This window comes from Pezoporus occidentalis, unplaced genomic scaffold (genome assembly GCF_034315485.1).
Source record: "Pezoporus occidentalis ecotype Australia unplaced genomic scaffold, CSIRO_AGI_Poc_V1 ctg5, whole genome shotgun sequence".
Lineage (NCBI taxonomy): Eukaryota > Metazoa > Chordata > Aves > Psittaciformes > Psittacidae > Pezoporus > Pezoporus occidentalis.
In genome coordinates this window covers 13999747-14020183 of record NW_026915835.1, presented here as the reverse complement: position 1 = coordinate 14020183, position 20437 = coordinate 13999747, and the positions used below count along the sequence as shown (strand labels likewise).

At 36.3% G+C, this 20437-nt stretch overlaps 1 protein-coding gene across 5 annotated transcripts in view; it reads left to right on the top strand.

The window, feature by feature from the left end:
- Window positions 1-20437, top strand: part of RBM26 (RNA binding motif protein 26) — a 54226-nt gene that overhangs the window by 8120 nt on the left and 25669 nt on the right. For 2 of the 5 annotated variants that reach the window (XM_062636938.1, XM_062636934.1), the window contains exons 2-12: window positions 5066-5184; window positions 5737-5873; window positions 7247-7335; window positions 7919-8157; window positions 9889-10149; window positions 12798-13037; window positions 14453-14620; window positions 14986-15126; window positions 16132-16243; window positions 17045-17204; window positions 18442-18606. In XM_062636938.1, coding sequence (XP_062492922.1) covers window positions 5066-5184; window positions 5737-5873; window positions 7247-7335; window positions 7919-8157; window positions 9889-10149; window positions 12798-13037; window positions 14453-14620; window positions 14986-15126; window positions 16132-16243; window positions 17045-17204; window positions 18442-18606 — 1831 coding nt within the window. The remainder of the gene's footprint in view (window positions 1-5065; window positions 5185-5736; window positions 5874-7246; window positions 7336-7918; window positions 8158-9888; window positions 10150-12797; window positions 13038-14452; window positions 14621-14985; window positions 15127-16131; window positions 16244-17044; window positions 17205-18441; window positions 18607-20437) is intronic. The other 3 variants (XM_062636936.1, XM_062636937.1, XM_062636935.1) reach the window with 3 other exon arrangements.

The window sequence follows — 20437 nt, the reverse complement described above, 5'->3', positions numbered from 1 at the left end:
TCAAATGTTCATTATTAAAAAAAAAACCTATATATTTAAGGCTTATTCGTAACAACTTCAGATTTCCTCTTCTGCTTTAATTTCTTTATTTGAAGTGGTAATTTCATTTAATAACTTCAAAACTGGATAAGATCAGAAAGAAAGGATTCTGAACTTTTCTATGAGGCTTGTTGCAGTTGTGAATTCTTGCTCCTACAGTTGAACAAAATATTTGGTTGGCTGTTCCTTTCCTTTTTGAAACCTCTCTGTGGTGAGTAGCAGTTGGAGATGTTCAGATTGTTCTCTGAAGAATGTGCAGAGCTCTAGCAAGAGACTTTTTCCATCTATGCCTCTATATTAAATGCTGTTTATTAAAGTGGGGCTACAAGAGCCATCTCTTATTTAATATAGAAGAGTAGACACTACATGTTTTCAGAATGAAAGAGCGCAGGCTGCCAAAAAGCAGTACTGGATGTAAAACTATTTAGCATTACTAATTAGGGTCATATATTCAAAAAGTGGGTGTAAGAATACATGCTGTGGTGTTTAATTGTAAATGGCACTGGGAGTTAACTTGCTGCAGTGGAAATGAGTTCAGGTAGCTTTTGCCAACAGGTTTATGTTGTTTGTTAAAGAAAATGTGAAAGTGAAAGCTAGAGGAAAAATTTGTGATTATTTATGCTGATTATTAGTTGGAGCAAATGCCTACAAAAAGTTGGGAGGATACAGTTATGGGTCTCCAAGTTGCAAAATGTTGTTTTACATCTTTCAGTGCATGTGGATGTTTTTCTGGCAGTCAAACTTAATCATAAGGATAAAGTAATGTCACGCACTGCCATTTATGCTGAGGTTTGTCATGTACCCCACCATATTCAAGTTAGGCTAAGGATTCAAACCTTTATAAAACAATTGAAAATGTATATAATTCATATATATTCAATTATATAAAATAGATAATTTCAATTAGAATTGAAATAGAAATTTACTTTTAATTTTGAATGCAGATATGAAATGTATGGGTAGTCTGATTTTTCTAGTTTTTCTGAATTTTCAGGTAAGGACCTTTCTCTATTAATTTTATAATCTGCAAGAATATAATGATACATACTGGGAAATCTGCTGCACAGTGTATTTTGCTGTCATCACCATGGATGCCTTTCCTGTTTACTTTAAAGTGACATCACTTGAAAAGGTGTCGACTGCAAGAGCATAAAATACAAGTTGGAACTTTAGAAAAAACTGATAAAGTATGCTCAAAATGAGTGAAAAATCCACGTATGCACAACATGCATATTGCATATTATTCACACACAGATTGCTATTCTGTAAGAAACTGCAGTCAATCTTGAGAACATAAAAACTCATTTCTCAGAAAACCCCAAGGCCCTTATAATCCAAACAAGAAGATCTTTTCTAAGTCAAAGGATGGCAAATTTATAGGCAATGTTTTGGAATTCAGTTTGACTGAAAAAGAGAAAGAATTGCTTTTAAAAACACAGCTCTCCCCCAAACAAAACCATTAATGGTGATAATCCAGAATACTTAATAGCTGTAAAGAACAAAAATTTTCAGGCAGACGTACTGTATTGACAGTCCTGTATAGTTTGCTTCATGAGACCCATTACTCTTCTACCACTTCACATTGCCAGAAATTTAATTTTAGCATCATCTTAAAAAGCAAAGTCTGAAAAGCTGTAAGAGATCAGACTATAACCTTGTTAATTTTATCTAAATTACTAGTTACAGAAACAAGTAGGGTCTTTGCAACAGTGTGAAGAAAACAGATCAGTTGTTCATGATTTTTTTTCAAGCTTTGAGCAACAGGCATAGAAGAGGAGACTTCTGTTTCAAGTCTCAGTACATTAAAAAAGGAAGTCAGCCTTTGGCTTGTGTGAAGTTTTGTAGTTTAATTTTAAAAAGTGAAAAGAAAACAAACCATACCTGTCTGTTTATAAAAACATTTTCTCCGTCTCACTCTGGCAATTGTATTCATTACTGATTATTTAATATCATCTGTTAGTACTTCTCAGATACAGCATTTGTTGAATAGCCAAAATAGATACAGAGTTTTAACTTGAAAGCATCTAAGTTCCTCTGTTCTGTACAGGGGGATTTCTACGCTTACACATTGAGTAATACTTAAGAGTACAGTATGATTGTTTTGCATTGTTCATATGTGGTTGTATCACATAAAGAGTGATAAATGCTAGGACACTACCAGAGGAGAAAATGATTTTTTTACAAATTCAAAGTATGCTCATTTTCATTGAGGATATTTTTTTGAGAGTATCTTGGAGTTGGGTGGATGGGTTCAAATTTTAAGGTTGTTTTGGGGTGGATAGTATTCCTAGGACTTCCAAGATCATAGTGGGGAGGGGTGAAAGCAGGAATTGGTTACTTGTTGTTTTTAAACAATTTTTGTTTGAGTTTGAGGTTGGTGTGGTTTTGTGTTTGTTTTTTTTTTTTGTGTTACACATTTTGGAGTGTGGGTTTGCAGAGAAGTCTTTCCATTTTTCTACTCATGAGTGAGAAATTACTTTAAACTGCACATGAGGTTGTTGTATAGTTGCTACTGTAGAAGCTGGAGAATTAAAGTACATATTGAAGTATAGTGCAGTAGCTAACAGCAGTGAGTTTTTACTTTCTAGGATTACTCTTGCTTTTTCTTCTTCCCTCCATTTTGCGTGTATGTGTTGTCATTTAAGTCAGTTGTAGCAGATTTTGAACAATGACAGGTGACTATTATCAGATGATAACCATATTTGTGGAAATTGAAATAAAAAAATGAAATAAAAAAATAAACCCAGTTTGCGATGTTTTATCTGGTTTTTGTGGAGAATACAAAGGTGAAGAAACGAATTTGGTACCGTGTGAAAATTGGCCTCTCCTGCAAAGATTGTTTTCCTGTTATGAGTGTAGATAGCTAATATGAAAATAGCACTGTAATTTTCTGCATCATGATTCAGCTTTAAACTGGGAGAGGACTGAAGCTTTCCTGTAGTGACATTGTACTGGCATTAAAGAACTTGGGGGGGGGGAGGAGGGGGAGGGAGGGTACGAATAAAAAGCAAATTCAAGCATTGCGAAGTTACGACAGGAGGCCTTAGGGCCTTTGCGGGGTTGTGTTTTTAAGTATCAAACTTTCAGATAAACTTGTGAGATGATGTGCTCAGGTGCTAGCAGTGTGAAAGAGACCATGCAGTCCTATTGCTCTTACTGTAGGAGATCATGTGCCTGGTTCCAAGATGACTTGCTGCTTGAACAGCATTTTCTTCCGGATAAAGGATTCTTAAATCTGAATGGGAGCAAATTAGATGTGATATGTGAAGGAAGACATTTCTGAATAAGTTTCAATTGGTTTGCAGTCTGTTTTTTGATTAATAGTATATATTTGTGTTTTGTCAGTTCAGTGTGTGCAGGTTCTTCTGGAATGTAGACTGTGAATGCCACAGAATACTGTGAATGCCACAGAATATTGTGGTATCACCCCTAGCTGCTCAAGTTGCTTTGACAGCTTGAAATTCTGATACTGCCTGATCTCTAGAGGATGCTGAGTTAGGTTTGAAGCTCTGATGTTTATCTTCAGAGCACTGCTGGACCCAGGCTATCCAGAAAATCTGAGGATGGATTCTGACAGATCTGCTTCCTCTGCTTAGTGAATGTTTGCATGAAGGATGTTGCTTGATGTCTTTGGGGCGAGGAATTAGGCAGCATCAAATGGTGGTGGATTTAGTTTCTTCTGCACAGTGTCTAAAATACATGTCATTTAAATGAACAATGTTCAGTTTTATAATTAAACTTCTGCATTGAAAATTCATTTGCTTTAATGTGGAAGAAATTGGGAACTGTCATTTTAGTCTTCGTTGTGACTAGTGGACTTCTGTGCTAGAGCAGTGTTTGTGTGATATTCATATTCAGTGCAACTTTCTAACCCCAGTTTAATTTTACATATTTCTGCTAATGTACAGTTAGATGCACCAGTGCCATTTTTCTCTTTTTTTGTTGTTCTTTAAAACACTAGTATTAACTTCGATCACTGCCAATATCACAGAACCAGTGTGTGTTTGTTAAATCCTGCCTGGTTTTGTGGTGTCTGAGGTCTTCCTTTGGTTTATGCTACGTAATGGGGTTAAATGGTTTAAGAAAAAGCTGCTGTTCTGCCTGATAAACCACTGTCTCACCATTTCATTAGTTACTGGCTTTGAATTATGAAGCATGAAATTGTTTTCTGCAGTATTCTCGCTTGCTTTGTCAGGTTTTACTCTGTAACACCACTACAGAGTTCATTGTAGATTACTGCTTGTGAGACATTATAATCAAATTTTATCAGGCATGTTGAATAATGTTCTACTTAACATGCATATACAGCTTATGCCATTTTAAGTTCTTTGTTGGCATGCATGAGACCATCAGCTTCTATACTGAAGTGTTCCATACTTGCTTTTAAATTGAATTTAGATATCTAAAATGGATAATGAGCCCTTAAATTTCCCTTCATTGTCTGTGTACCACTTACGGAGATTACATGATAATATTATATGAACCCTTTTTCAAAATTACAATTTTTCTGTTAATCTGCTTTTTATGGTATTCATATGTAGGTAGTAATAAGAATTTTTTAAGCATATTTAAGAGTCTCAGTGATTTATTTATTTTTTTTTAATAGCATAGATCACTTCTGCTAAGTGTATTAATTTGTAACAAGATAGGGCTGACTTTACCCCATTAACAGTCACCTAGTGTTACATTCAGAATTACTAATTTCATCATTGGAGAGTTATAGAAGTATTTGTTTATTTGCTTTGAAGACTTAGGCACTTGAGGCTATTTCATTCTGAATAGTTCATTCTAGTTTCCTGTGAAGTCCTCTGTGCAATATTGTTTGGAAATATTCTAGGCAATTACTTCTCTAGAAAAGAAAGGTGATACTTGGCAATCTTACATATCTGGACTCTGTATTAAAAAATACATCTGAGTGCTTTTCTTTTACTATGGTAGGAAATGTTTTAGTCCTTTATATGTGTTGGTTATAAGAGTTTCAGATGTTAACTTCTGTAATTTAATTACTATTTTAATCTGTTTGCAGATGTGATGCAGATCCATCTGCCCTAGCTAAATATGTTCTGGCTTTGGTAAAGAAGGATAAAAGTGAAAAAGAACTGAAGGCATTGTGTGTTGATCAGCTGGATGTATTTCTTCAGAAAGGTATGATCTTTTATCATAGCAATAAAGCTTGAGTGAAAAGCCTGTCTTAATTCATTCAATCTTTTCCCATAGAATAATGAATTTTTGTCTTTATTAGCTTTGTTACTTTGAAGTATGTAATCCAATTTTCATGAAGGTTTGTTTTTTTTTTTGGTTTTGTTTTTTTTTTTTAAACAGGTGTATAGCACAATATATGTATGTTAGGTCTGTGTTTTGTGTCTGTTTGTATTCCTGGAAGAAAATCATGAATGTTAAGTGTTATTGCCAGAATTAGAAGTATTGGAGCTCTATATATATATTCTAGAAATAAGCTTCCTGATGTTGAAAAACTTTGTGAAACATTGTTATTGTTGACAGGTTTCTTGAATGTGAATGTCCTTTTAAAATATAAAATTATCAGCAGAGTATTAATGAAAAACCCAAACCAAACTCTTGATTGTTTTAACTTTTTGGTGAATGCTGATTTTCTTAAGTATATATTTTTTAAATTTTTTAATCAAATGTTGACTGTATTTTGCATAATGGATATTTGTACACTTTCCTTACTTTTAGAAACTCAGATATTTGTGGAAAAACTGTTTGATGCTGTGAATACAAAAAGCTATCTACCTCCACCAGAACAACCATCGTCAGGAAGCCTGAAAGTAGAATTTTTTCAGCACCAGGAAAAAGAGACAAAAAAAGAAGAGGTAAGAATGGATTTTAAATTAAATGTATGTCTTTTTTTTCCTCATTCCTATAGTTTGCTTACATGGCTCAACTTCATCATGTTCGTTTATTAATAATAGTCCCAAAGCTTGTCCTACAGCATTAAAGTATGTCGGAAGATTTGTGTCTAGTATGTTGAGTATTGCTGCACAGTTTTTCTAAACATAAGTGGGTGTTTCAAAGGTAAACCAAAGGGGTTCTGCTTGGCTAAGTGTAAATAAAGCTGTTGGGTCGTGCAGGAGTTGCAGTGCAACTTACATCAGGTTTTTTGCTGTTCTAGATATGCTGCCCTTTAATTCATCGTAAATCCAGGCTGCCATTCCAAATGGCAGTTGTCATTCCTCCTGCTGCTTTATCCAGATGAACTCTGTATTCTGACACAAATGTTTGTGCTACTGTTTGAGCCAGAAGAGTAGGTTTGTCCTTTTCAGCAGCAGCCTACGTTTGACTCCACTAAGGTCTTGTGAGACCCCCTTATTTGGAGTATTGTGTACAGTACTGATATCCTTAACAGAAGGAGGACATGGAGCTGTTGGAGCAAGTCCAGAGGAGGGCCACAGGGATAAGGGAGCTCGAACACCTTCCATATGAAGACAGGCTGAGAAAGTTGGGGCTGTTCAGCCTGGAGAAGAGAAGGCTGCATGGAGACCTCGTAGCAGCCTTCCAGTATCTGAAGGGGAGGTACTCTTCACTAGGGACTGTAGTGATAGGACAAGGGGTAGCGGGTTCAAACTTAAACAGGGTAAGTTTAGTTTAGATGTAAGGAAAAAGTTCTTTCCTGTGAGGGTGGTGAGGCACTGAAACAAGTGGCCCGAGGTAGTTGTGAATGCTCTATCCCTGGCAGTGTTGAAGGCCACGTTGGATGGAGTCTTGGGTGACATGGTTTAGTGTGAGGTGTCCCTACCCATGGCAGGGGGTCGGAACTAGATGATCTTAAAGTCCTTTCCAACCCTAACTATTCTGTGATTCTGTGATCTGAACCTGCTAACCTGCTGATGAAGAAAAGACCTTACTGTGCCAGTTGTTGAATATTCGTGTCTTTCCAGATCTATCACTGCACTTTGGTATGGATTTCTGTCTGTCTGTAGCAAAAGCAGGTGTTATTTTCAGCGCAGCACAATACGGAAGCTTGTTTGGCTTCATTTTCGCCCAACCTGTTCTTTGAATATTCCTAGAAATAGAAAACTAGTATAATACGAAGGTTCTCTAATTTGTGTTACATGCAAAAACGTTGTTTCAGTTCAGTGTTACAGCTGACTTTGCTTGGTATTTTGGATTTGTTTTGTGTGGTTGTGCAGAAGTCTCCATTGTAGTGTCCTTATGTTACCATCTAATGTATATACTTTAAATTCAGATTGTTAAAGAGGAAGAGCGAGAGAAAAAGTTCTCTAGAAGGTTAAATCACAGCCCTCCTCAATCAAGTTCTCGCTACAGAGATACGAGGTAATAAACATTTTTAGCCTATTGCATTACATCTGTAATAAGATGGATTTTTATGATGAACTTTATGTATAGTTACCTGAGGCTAAAAATAAGACTTTTATTGCTTTTATGCATATGTAGTTATATGGCTAGTATATAAGCGATAGTATAAACCATATCAGAGTTGTGCACAACTATCACATTTGAATTTTAAGATTAATTTTTATGTTAGATTTATGGTTTGTATTGCAACACTTACTGTGCTTGGTTATTGAGATTGAATTGTGTTTTATTTGGAAGCCTTCCCTTCAGTAGCTGTTTAACTTTTTGGTGTTTCCAACTTGAGGAAGGTACATTATTGGCAGAAACAGAATTTACCTGTGTTTTAAAATCTTGCAGACGGTAAAAGTAAAATGCATAAACCCAATGAAATAATTTTAGAAGTCTTCTGAGAAGAAAGGAAGGATCCTAGTTAGATTCCATTTGTAGGGTTTTTTTTTTTTCTAATTTTCCATTGCCATTTCCTGAGGTTTATAATGGTGGTTAAGGTTTTAAATTATAGCTTCATAATTCTTGTAATTAATTTACAAAATTACATGTTTAGGAGCCGTGATGAAAGGAAAAAAGATGAACGCTCTCGGAAGAGAGATTATGACCGAAATCCTCCCAGAAGAGATTCCTATAGGGATCGTTATAACAGAAGAAGAGGGAGGAGTCGGAGCTACAGCAGGAGTCGAAGTAGAAGTTGGAGCAAAGAGAGATTGCGGGACCGAGATCGAGACCGGAGCAGAAGCCGGAGCAGAACACGAAGCAGAGGTACCAACAGTTGGTCTCTAAGACACGGTGAATGTTGCCTACACTACGTTCCTGATGTACCAAAATTTCTTCTGTTATTTCTGTTCAAATTTAGTTTGATTTTCTGTGGAAATAAGGCTTATGTGATAATATTTTCAGTGCTTGTTTTCCCCGCTTTCCCTCTGTTCTTCTTCAGTACCTTTGAAAGTGTTGGCCACTCTTAAGCAATATTTGGAAGAGAGGCAAAAAATTCCAGTTTCAGGAAACTTGTAGTCTGGTTTGGGAAGATACAGAAATTAATAATCAGCTACTGAAACAGAGCTGACAGAAATTACCAGCTAAGGACTGTCAAGCAGAACAGTGTAACTCTGTTCTTTTTTTCTTGCCCCCTCCTTGGCAACATAGAGAGGGGCTGAAATTATTACAGTAAATACTTGCATTTGAATGCATCTGTAGGACTTTAGTACTGTAGTTTTTCAAATTAAGCTTCTTTAAAAGCAAAGCTGTTTATTCAGCTGAAAAGTATGCTTTCTCTCCCACTAGTTGTTACTGGAAGTTGGAAAAGAATATTGAGAGTAATTTTAAATCTTTGCCCTGTCTTAAAGACAATGTGGAGATAAAAATAGTCTGGTTTGAATCTCCTGTGTATTACTTGTCTTTCTGTGGAATGGGCCTTGATAACTCAGCCTTAAAAGTAGGTGTGTGGAGTTCCTGAAAATATGCAGCAGGTATTTTCCAAACAACTTGCAAACAAGGAAGTTAAACAGCATGCAGCAGTTTAACTGGAAGATGACAATGTGATTGAATGTTAATATAAGCTTTTTTTTACGTGAACGACAGTTGTACTATCTTACAGTGAAAGCTTTGTTTCTTTTTCTAAGCACATTAAGAAAAGCTTTTTTTATCCACACTTACCTGCCATCTTTAAGCATTTTTATTAATGTTCCTTTATATAGGGTTATTTGAGTCTACCAGTTTATCTCATGACAGAACTCGTCTGTCTTAATCTGGATACTTACTGTTTATTTGATGGTAATATTAGAAAATGAAGAGGATAGTTTTTATGTATTCAGAATAAAAGGCCATGTTACTGCTGCATCTGCCCAGGAGTGTTCCACACCTGTCAAGCACTATTATTTCTGCAGTCATTGCAAAGCTTTCTATGTGATAAGTGTATACATTTGAATGCAGATAGAATGAACATAAAAACATGAAGATACAGTAACAGTAGTATCTCGAAACACTAAAGATGTGTAACTTTTCCATTTTTTTTTTCCAGTGATGGCTGGCTTGCCCATAGCTTCCCTTTATTCAGAGTATCTTCCCATCTGAAGTTCTTAAAATATATGCATCGCTATAGATGATGTGCTCTGCTTGAAGTTAAATAGTGTTTCTGTTTTACTGTGGATATAGCTGCTGTTGAAATACCCTAGTGGCTGACTGTGTACTTCTAAGATTATTGTTTTTCTGGTTAAAACTTTGTAATGTAGAATCATGGAATTGCTGAGGTTGGAAAATACCTTTGAAAGTCATATAGTCCAACGCACTTTCTCAAAGCAGATAAACTGGAGCGGCTTGCGCAGGATCCTGTGTGGTTGGATTGTGAGAAACTTGAGGGTGAAGACTCTACAGGCACTCTGGGTAACCTGTAGAGCATTTCACTTATCATTTGTATATTTTGAGGTGAACTGATGTGGAATAAAGATACACAGGTTACTGACTTAGTGGTGAAAATGTGTGGAAGGAGTCATCCAATTTAACTTGTTTGTTTTATTACAGAAAGGGATTTGGGAAAGCCAAAATATGATATGGATAGAACAGATCCATTAGAGAACAATTATACTCCAGTTTCTTCTGTGACAAATATTTCATCTGGCCACTACCCTGTCCCTACATTGAGCAGCACCATTACTGTTATTGCTCCTGCTCATCATGGAAATAACACTACTGAAAGCTGGTCAGAGTTCCATGAAGAGCAGCTGGACCACAACTCCTATGGAAGACCTCCGCTGCCAAAGAAACGCTGTCGAGATTATGATGGTAAGTCTGTGTTTTTTAGTTGCTTCCTGCGGCTGTGATTGGCCTCTTTCTGAAAAGATTGAGATAATACTCCTTTCTTTTTCCAGTCTTCTCTAATACTGTGGTTTTTCTATTGAACAACTGTTGAATACAGATTTTATCCCATTTTTTATTAACTTATCTTTTAGACAGCTTTATTAGTGTTTATATAGTCTTTTTAGTTACTAGAATTATTTTTATGTAGATGAAAAATAGTATATTTAAAGTTATTAAAAAAAGACCCAATTTTACCAGGGTTTTCTGTCTTACGTCAGGTTCACACCAAATATTGTATTTGGTAGTTTTGACCATGATAAGCACTTTATTGACCTAACTTTTCCATTTTATGAGATAATTTTTAACTAGAACGGTCTGGAGCCACAACCTGCCAGGCTCATATTAGCCTATTTTTTTTTTTTTCTTAGGAGCTTCTTAAAATTGTGTGAGGTTTTGTGCTTATCTGTGTCTTAAGCTATCATTTTGCATGTCTTGTGCCAAATCCACACAAGAGGCTACTGCAGTTGACAGTGTCTTAGCTAAATGCAGCCAGGCAACCTGTTAGCTGAGAAGAGTTTAAATTTCCCCCTCAAGTGTTTTTCTGAGTATTTTTTGTTGTTGCATACCACAGTGACAACTTTAAGATCTAGTTTTTCATTCAAACCTGATTAGTTGGGGTTTGAGTAAAGAAAATGAGAGGTTGAGCTCCTAAGTGTTGACAGATTTGTATTTCAGAAGAGTAGCTTTGCCAGTTTATGTCACAGCAATACCGTTGTGAAAGTGTAGTTTCTTTTGAAGTTTTCTTCTAGTGCAAGCTGAGCTGCAGAAGATTGTATCGTCATGGTCTCCCAGCTCTGCAGTTTTGTGTTTGTGATGGTTTGGTTCTTTTTGGTTTTGTGGGTTTTTTTTTTGTTTGTTTTGTTTTGTGTGTGTGTGTTTTTGTTTATTCGTGTTTTTTCTTTTTTAAGACAGGAACAGAACTTGCAGACTAATAAACTTTTGAAATAACTTTTCCAGACATGACACTAGGACTTTGTGACTCTTAACTTTATCTTCTGTAGCAGTTTATTGTTTCCAGTTTCTAAGTATGAAGCAGATGTTAATGTGTTAGACTGATGTAGTTGTCCTCAAATTTTACTGTTTTGTTGTTTTTGCTTTTCTGACTGTTACTGAAATCTCTCAGTAGACGCCTCTTCCGTTTGCTTTTCTTATGTCTGTTTGTGCCTTCTAAACTTCTAAGGTCATCTCTCTCTTCAGTGGCTACCTGGTTCTAACGTACTGCTTGTCCTGTCTGTACTTTCATATTTTCTACTTGAGTCTCTGCAGAACTTCTGTTAGTTCTCAATATTTTAATTTGTATGTTTGGTAACTCTTCCTGAAGATGAGGTGATACAGGCTATTTTTCAGCATCATGTTTTAGGAAGTGTACAGTTGGCTTTCTTCCAGTTTTAACCAGATGTTTTGAACTTCCACTTCATACTGAATTGTATTAGGATTGTTTTGTTTTGTTTTTTTTTTCTTTGGGAGGGGGGCAGGGAGGGGCTGTTGCTAAACAGATAATAATAGAATCATAGATTTGGGTTGGAAGGAACATTTAAAGATCATTTAATCCAACTGCCCTGCAGTGATGGACAGTGTCCCTGCAAGGGACATCTTCAGCTAGATCAGGTCTGCTCAGAGCCCTGTCCAGCCTAACCTTGAACACTGTTAGGGACGGGTTGTCCACAACTTCCCTGGGCAACCTGTGCCAATGTCTCACCATCCTCATAATAAAAATTTCTTCCTTATATCTAATTTGAGTATATATGCCTTTATTTTAAAACTGTAAACTCTTGTCCTATTGCTACAGGCTCTTTACTAAAAAGTGTTTCCCCATCTTTCTTACAAGCCCCTTTTAAGTATTGAAAAGCTGCAGTAAGGTCTCCCTAGAGCCTTCTCTCCAGGCTATGGAAAACCCCCAACTCTCTCAGTCTTTCTTCATAGGAGAGGTGTTCCATCTCTGATCATCTTTGTGGTCCTCCTCTGGACCTACTCCAGTGTCAAAGAAAATAAATTAATTTATATTCATTTTTGCATGTGCATATTTCATATTTACACATGTATGTGTATATATATACATATACAATACATATATATGTAAATAACAAATACTTGCTCCTACATAATCTCATTAAACTACAGCAAATGTTCTAATTCTTCCTGAAATAATTGCAAAAGAGGAAGAAGAATTGGAGTGAATTTTCCTGTGTCAGCATTCTATAATATTAGCTTTAATAGGGGTTTCTCAATCCCAGTAATTGCACTTTTTACTTAGAAGCACTGTGGTTTTTATTAATGTGATGGTATCTAGATTTAATTTTTTGCTTTCAGTATTTGTTACAATTTAGTGCAGAATTAATTCTTCAAGAAAAATCTGTTTTCTGTGTTTATTCTGCTAGAATGTTGCTGCAGTGTTCCTGTGTGCTGATTGTTAAAAATCAAGTAAAATAGTTTAATTTTCTAATATAAATTTCTCCTCTTAATGTACATATTGCTGCATTACACATAAAATGTTTCATATCTACGCTGACTCATACTACAGCTTTTGACTGTAGTCAAACTAACAACAATTCCTTTTGCTTTTGATTTTTCAGAAAAGGGTTTCTGTATGAGAGGAGACATGTGCCCTTTTGATCATGGAAGTGATCCAGTAGTGGTAGAAGATGTAAATCTTCCTGGCATTCTGCCTTTTCCAGCACAACCCCCTGTTGTCGAAGGACCACCTCCTCCTGGACTTCCTCCCCCTCCACCAATTCTGAGTCCTCCTCCTGTTAACCTTAGACCTCCAGTACCACCACCAGGCCCCCTACCACCTAGCCTTCCACCTGTAACAGGTAATTAAAAAAGATTACACCTCCTGTTTTAGTAGAAAAGCCTGGATGTTACTTGGGTTGTATGCAGTGCAGAAAACTGTTTTAAGAATGCTAATTGTATTTTAGAAAGTTGTACTATGCCCTGCTGTGGCATAGCTTACACCAATTATTTTTTTTTCTCCATGGTAATTGTTGCAAAGTTGATTGGTTTAATATTTACATGTTAAATGTGAACCTTGAATGTGGAGTAATATTTTAATTGTGCTTAAGCAAGAGCATGGTGTGGCAAAACTCAATTCCCTGAGTTTTATAGAAGTCCACAACTGTCTACTATTAGAGAAGTGAAAATCTTGGAAACAACAGATTTGACATTTCATTTGAAATAATAAAGAGAATTCATTGCTGTGTCAGATTTACACCTGGAAATGTAGTTTGTGGTTAATTTTGAAACTTTTATAACTAAAAAAGATAAATTCTTCAGCTTGTTTACTCTTTTATTGGAAGGTAATTTTGCTCAAGCACTAAAAATTAAATGAAGACTTATGTGCCTGGCTCTCTTTTATAATACATCAGTTTAGTGTTCAGTTCCTTTGTGTGGTTTGGAAACTGTGACTTTAGTTTTATGTGATTCTTTTTTATTTTTAACAAGTTAGATGTTTCACTTGGTAAAATTATTTTGAGACTAATCGATATTTGATACTGCTTGGAAGTTTCTTAAACTGTTTTCATTTCCAGTTGATAGGATAAGATCTGAATGTATTTATTTCACCTTAGTACAGAGAGTAACTGTATTGCTGGGGTGATCAGTTCTTCCTCTCATGCTATTTCCAGATCTATGTGGAAAGTCCAAATATGTGACTTTTTTCAGTATGTTTTTCCAGACACTGATTTTTGCCAGTGATTAAATTGAAGGTCAGGTGTGACTGCTCAGCTTTGACAGTGTCACATTACCTGTTGTAAAAAAAATCAAACCAAACACCCCCCTCCCCCCCCCCCAGTTATAAGAAGGTCCCTTTGACTTTCCACTGGAGTTGTAGGTTTCTTCTTGGGTGTTCAGAAAAATAATTACAGTCAAGCTGATTATTATTGTAAAATATTTTTGTTACACACTGTTAAAAAATAGAATTTGTTTCTTCGAAGGGATTTTACAAAGCTTTAATGCTTTTCTCTTGGTGAAGGTAAATATTAGGTTAGCATTTTGCTTACAGCAAGAAAGCGTTTGAAGAAATGTTATAAAATGCTTTTTCTCTGTAATATAAGTTCTGAGTCATTGGTGTCATATGGATGAATGCTACAGCATCATGTCCATATACCTCTCGTACCCTTTTTTTTTGAATATCTGTGCAAACATTTCAGATCAGTTTCCTCATGTGTTGAGTATAATGTAAGCATAGTGGATAATAAATGAATTCAATGTTTTCCTTTGGTTTTGACAGGACCACCCCCTCCACTTCCCCCATTGCAGCCTGCTGGCATGGATGCCCCCCCAAATTCAGCAACTAGCTCAGTTCCTACCGTTGTTACAACGGGTATTCATCACCAGCCGCCTCCTGCTCCACCCTCTCTTTTTACAGCAGGTGTAGTACTGAGGCTTTGCCCACAAGGTTTGCTAAATAGAATAACATTGATTCATATTCTAATGTACTGTTTAGAGATCATAATTGTGTAGTTTGGGACAATAAGTTTGTATTATTTAGATTGTGAGAGTAACTTTGTTTTTTTTCAAAGGTTTTTTCAAAGTTGGTTTAGGACAGAAGTAAAATGTGCATGTAAAAGTGTGAATCTGGATGATGGACTAATATTTTCATTGTGTTTGAGCAGAAAGCTTACCATGGGAGGTTTTTTTAAGATAGTTGTTACATAACTCTTCCTTTGTAACTGTATCTTGTAATTAAATGAAATACTGTATCTGAAACCTTAGGGGGTTTAACTGCAATTTATTTTAATTAGCCAATATCTTTGTTACCAGAAACGTATGACACAGATGGCTATAATCCAGAAGCTCCAAGTATAACAAATACTTCAAGACCTATGTATAGACATAGAGTACATGCCCAAAGACCAAATTTGATAGGACTCACATCAGGTGATATGGATCTACCACCCAGAGGTATGCTTTCAAAGCTATATTCAGTTTAGCTGGTTTTCTTTTATTAGCACAGATTGAGGCAGTTTTAAGGGAATATAATAATGGAAAACTGCATTTCTTTAAAACCTTCTGGAGTTAAGAGAAGTTCAGTTGAATAGGGAATTTTCATCATAGTTACTTTGTGTGTGCATTTTTACAGGTAAAATGAAACCTCTTTCTAGAGTATTGCAAAGTTTACACTTGGCTGTAATAACTGGTCACTTTGTACATCTTCTATGCAGAAAAATACTACTGATTCTCAGTATCTTAGGATGATTTCTGCTGCAGAGAGGAAGGATTCATTTTTATTTGGTAGCAGGCAGTTTTGCATGAGTAATTCTAACGTCATAGTTCCTGTGGCCCTGAGGAGCACCAGCACGCAGAATGAGAAGGGAAGAAGAATAAAAGTGTTTTTGTTCAAATGTGGTTTAAATTTACATTTGCATGCATTTGATTTTATCTTACTATGTTTCTGTTAGTCTATTTTCAGCAAGGAGTCCCTCAGTATGATTCCTGTTCTTCAGTAGGAGTGACTCCTCTCCCACCTCATCCTTAAATTTTCTCTTGGGCGTTAGTGCCCTTGAGTACTGTGCATTTCCAGTCATGAGGATTTTTGTGCGTGCCATCAAGTGGTAGAATGGAGGTGTTAGCAGAAATGGTGTGAGCCTCAGAATATTTTATGGGACTTTGTCAGGTGCAGTCATCTTGAGGCAGATGCCTTCTGTCACACCTCTTTTATTTTCCTATGTGTGATGTTACTGTGACAAAATGAAAGCTATTAGCTGTTCTAGTCTATCACAGCATCTTTTGATAGTTAAGAGAAGTCTGTGACCAAGATTTTATTCAGTTTCAGTGAGGATCGTCATAATTTCAAAGTAAACAACTGTAGTTTTCAATGTAAATTCAATGTGAGCAGAACACCTTTTTCCAATCAAATACACAGAAAATGAAAAAAAAAAAAAGTAAAATATTTTCATCTGTTTACAGAAAAACCTCCTAATAAAAGTAGTATGAGAATAGTGGTAGATGCTGAATCCAGGAAAAGAACAATTGGTGCAGGTGATGCTGGAGTTCCTACAAAGAAGACTTGGTTTGACAAGTGAGTGATCATTAACACAAGGTTGGCTTAATAGTTGGAATACATTGTTGGAATAAATCGCATTTCTGTGATGTGAAACATAAGTCTATATAAATTGCAAGCAAGTTAAACTGAATAAGCTGGTTGTACTAAAATAAATTGTGCTGTAGAGTGATCTGCATTTGACTGCCTTCTCTCAAAGACAGTATAGAGATAGCTGAAGTTGCTTTGGATCTACTCCCAAGATTTACTCCCTGAAAATTGGAATTATCTAAGAAACAGAGGAGCTGCAGTGTGATAGTTAGAGATGACTGGTTTTAGTTTAGAAATGTGAATTGTATCATTGCTGCTTTGGTTTGAGTTGCCGAGTATGTTACTGACAAAAATACAGGGTTAAGTGCTTAGTGTCCATGTATACCTGGGGTGACAAAAATTGGAAGGGATTTGAAGAGATTACTGGAACTGAGGAGAGCCTTGAAGTAATAGTTATTTGAACCCTTAGTGGGGAGATTCCATTGAATAGGTGAGCAACTGTTTTTGGAGGGAAGCAGTGTGGAAATCGGGACTTAATGACGCAAGCAGATAGTTGTGAATTGTCTCACAGATTTGTGCCTTGGGATGTGCTGAGAGTATCAATGGAGAAAACTGCAGGTGCATGGGCTTGTATGCTGTACTCTTCTACACTTCCCTAAAATTGCCCCCTTTTTTCTTTTTTTTTTAGCCTCTGTCTCACACACACATGTTCCTGTGTAAGTGTATATAATTTAAAGTTGTGTTTTCTAGCTTGCTATGGATTTCTGGCTTGATTTTTATTTGTTGCAGGCAAAATTTTAATAGAACAAATAGTCCAGGTTTCCAGAAGAAGGTGCAGTTTGGAAATGAAAATACGAAACTTGAATTGAGAAAAGTTCCCCCAGAACTTAACAATATCAGCAAACTTAATGAGCACTTCAGTAAGTTTGGCAACTTGGTTAACTTGCAGGTAAGAGTCCACAAAGAGAAGGCAGTAGGCTTCAACTTAGTGACAAATGTAGTTGCTAAAAGAAGAATGCCAGTTGTGTTTTAACTCATTCCCTGAAACTGTTCTCACTATTTGCCTAACTTGTTTCTTAAACATGATCTTACTGTTTTTCATGGAATTGTCATTGAAGAAGCAGAAATGAAATGTGGTTTAAAACAGATGTTTTCCTCACAGATAAGACTTTTCAGATATATTGTTGAAAACATTGAAAATTGATTGGGAGTGTGTGTTCCTTCGCCCCTTTTCTCAAGTTTTGATCTGATATTATAAACACTGTTGGTTTTTTTTTGGTGGTGGTGGGGTTTTTTTTTGTTTCGGTTTGGGGTTTTTTTGTTGTTGTTCTTTGTTTGTTTGAGAAAGAGGTTTTCTGTGTTTACAATTTCTCTTTTTTTATCCAGCAAGTCCTTGTGATGTAATTACTTTTTAGTCCCATAGTGGAGGCAGTTTGTTCCTTGTAGTTACTTCCTGTTGTATCTGTGACCCACATTTATAAATAGAAATAAGCAAACAATTACAGAAAGATAGGGAAGAGGTGCAAAGAACTAGGACTTTAGGTTGATACTACATATTAATTGCTGTATGTGTAATGTCAGTATTTCAGACCAAGTCTCTGAGGGGCTCAGGCTGATCTTCCATCATGCTTCATTCTCAAAAGTTTCAGATGCTAACTTATGTTTTTATGTTGGCTTTCTTGTTTGCACTGAGAGGCTGAAAAGAAGTGTAATACAATGTGTCTGTGTGTACTGATACAGTACAGAATAAATCTGTGCCTGTCTGAACACTGAGGGAATTAAAATCTTTTATTTGCTCTGTTAATCCTCAAAGGAGGAAAACCAAAATGAACTACTTCATCTAGCTCTGATACTAGACCCATGTGTTTTTCATAGCAGTTTACTTCAGTGATCCTTCTTCTTTCAAACAACTACTCGTACTCCCAATTAGAAATACTGTTTGGCTGTTTAAGTATTTGACTTAAGTTTGTTGTTAAAACTATTCTGAAGGTTTAGTAGCCTAATCTCAAGATTACTTCTTGACACCAGGCTTTTCAAACAGAATCATGAATGGGAAGTATTCATCTAGTGACCCATACTGAGTTTAACTTGCAAGCTTCTGAGCCTTGAAACTAGTGATTTTATGATAATTGAGGCACAAATGAAAATCCTACATGCAGTAATTTTTTTTCTGTTCTAAATCTTAGGTTGCATATCAAGGTGATCCAGAAGGTGCCCTCATTCAGTTTGCCACACACGAGGAAGCAAAGAAAGCTATATCAAGTACAGAAGCAGTATTAAATAATCGCTTTATTAAAGTTTATTGGCATCGAGAAGGCAGTGCACCACAAATCCAGACTACCACACAGAAGGTAGAGGATCTAACTCTATTCTGTCTACAATGTTATGTAAAATGCAGTCTTTTAAACATTAAAAAAAAAAAATAAGGAAATTAAGTACTTCAGAAATAATGAATATTTCACATACTTCTTTTCCAGAGCTTACCCTTTAATTGTAGATTCTTTGAACCCCAGTACAAGGTTCAGGAGTTGATAAGACTGAAGGTATTTAAAGAAACTCCTTCTGTCGCTTACAGAGAATTCCACTGTCATTTCATGTGAAGCAAGATTTGATCCTGTTGCCTGCTGAATAACATGTATTTTCCTTTAACTAGTATAGTCTTGTCTTACGAACGTAAGAAAGAGTTATGTATCTGTTCTTGGAAGATAATCTCTGTTTTCTTCCAAAAGGTGCTGTTTTTTTCCAGTCTTTTCCCTTTTGCTTTCCTGTTGAGCACGTATACGGCTGTAGAAAGAAGCAGTACAATTTGTTTTACACAAAGATGTGTATACGTATATACAGATGTGCATACATGTGTATGCAGAGAGGACATACAAACAACAGTGTAAGAGAAGAGTTGTGTTAGATTAGTTTTGCAGGGATGGATCAGGGAGACTTTACCTTGTTGAAGTGAGGAGGGAGGTGTTAATATCCCTGTCATCCAGTGATGGGATGCATGGGAATGGTTCAAAGCTGTGCCAGGGGAGGTTCAGAGGCGACATTAGGAAGCATTTCTTTACGAGTGGGGAGTCGAACACTGCAGCAGTCCTTGTGGAGGGGTGGCTGATGCTCCATGCCTCTCTGTGTTTAAAGAGGCATTTGGATAATATGCTTGGTAGCATGCTTAAATTTCTGGTCAGCCCTGAAGTGGTCGGGCAGCTGGACTAGATGTTTGTTATAGGTCCCTTCCAGCTGAACTGGAATGAATTGCACAGTGGAGCACCGCTTGGTAGTTGTGATGTGCATAGCAGCATTGGCAACTTTTTAAGAATATGAAACAGCAATTATTGTTGTGGAACTTAGATTCATAACCTGTGGCAAGCCAAATCAGATTTGTTAGCAGGCATAGTGGTTCTACTCAGATGTAAGAGGAAGCTTGGGTTCTCCCAGGTCTTGTATGTTACTGGGTCTTGTCAGTTAGCTCCCGGTGTGTAGTAAGTCACACACACCTGTGTATCCTCTTTTATTGGATTTGCTGTCAGCCGTGGAGCAACACATTCTACACTGAGAAAAACTTGAGGGAGGCTATGTAGAAGAAACTTTCACTTATTAATACATGCTGATATAATGAGCAAATGAGTTGTTAGTGGTTTCTTTCAGCTGCTGTTCTAAATTTTGAATTCCTTTCTCTAGATGGTGTATGTCATTGTCATTCAGAATCAGTGACCCGGTTTTCCGTAACAGTCCTGCTGTAGGACATTTTAACAGTTTGCTTTCTCTCCTCCTTTTATAACAAATGCCCTGCTTTTTATCTACCAAAATGCAGTTTTAACAACAGCTATCTCACTGTCTCCCCAGTTACCATCCTTCAGATTTGAGTTTGGAATCAAATTTGTAAATATCCTTGGTCCTTGATATGAACTAGTGTTATCCAAATGGTGTTTATTTTCTAAGCCTGACATTTATCTCATCAGCCAGAAGAGGGCAGTGGAGTATGTCGTTTGTATTCATACAAACATCTCTCTTGAGAAGGACAGCTTGAACAGTTACTGCAGTCAACTTACTTGCTGATTATGCTGTTACAGCTTGAAGTATTAACTGTGTATTTTAGAACAAACACCTGGTCTGTAGGTTTGTTATTTTGCAAAACATCAATTTTAAATAGGTGATAGAGGGTGCACAGTGACAAGAACAATGTAAATG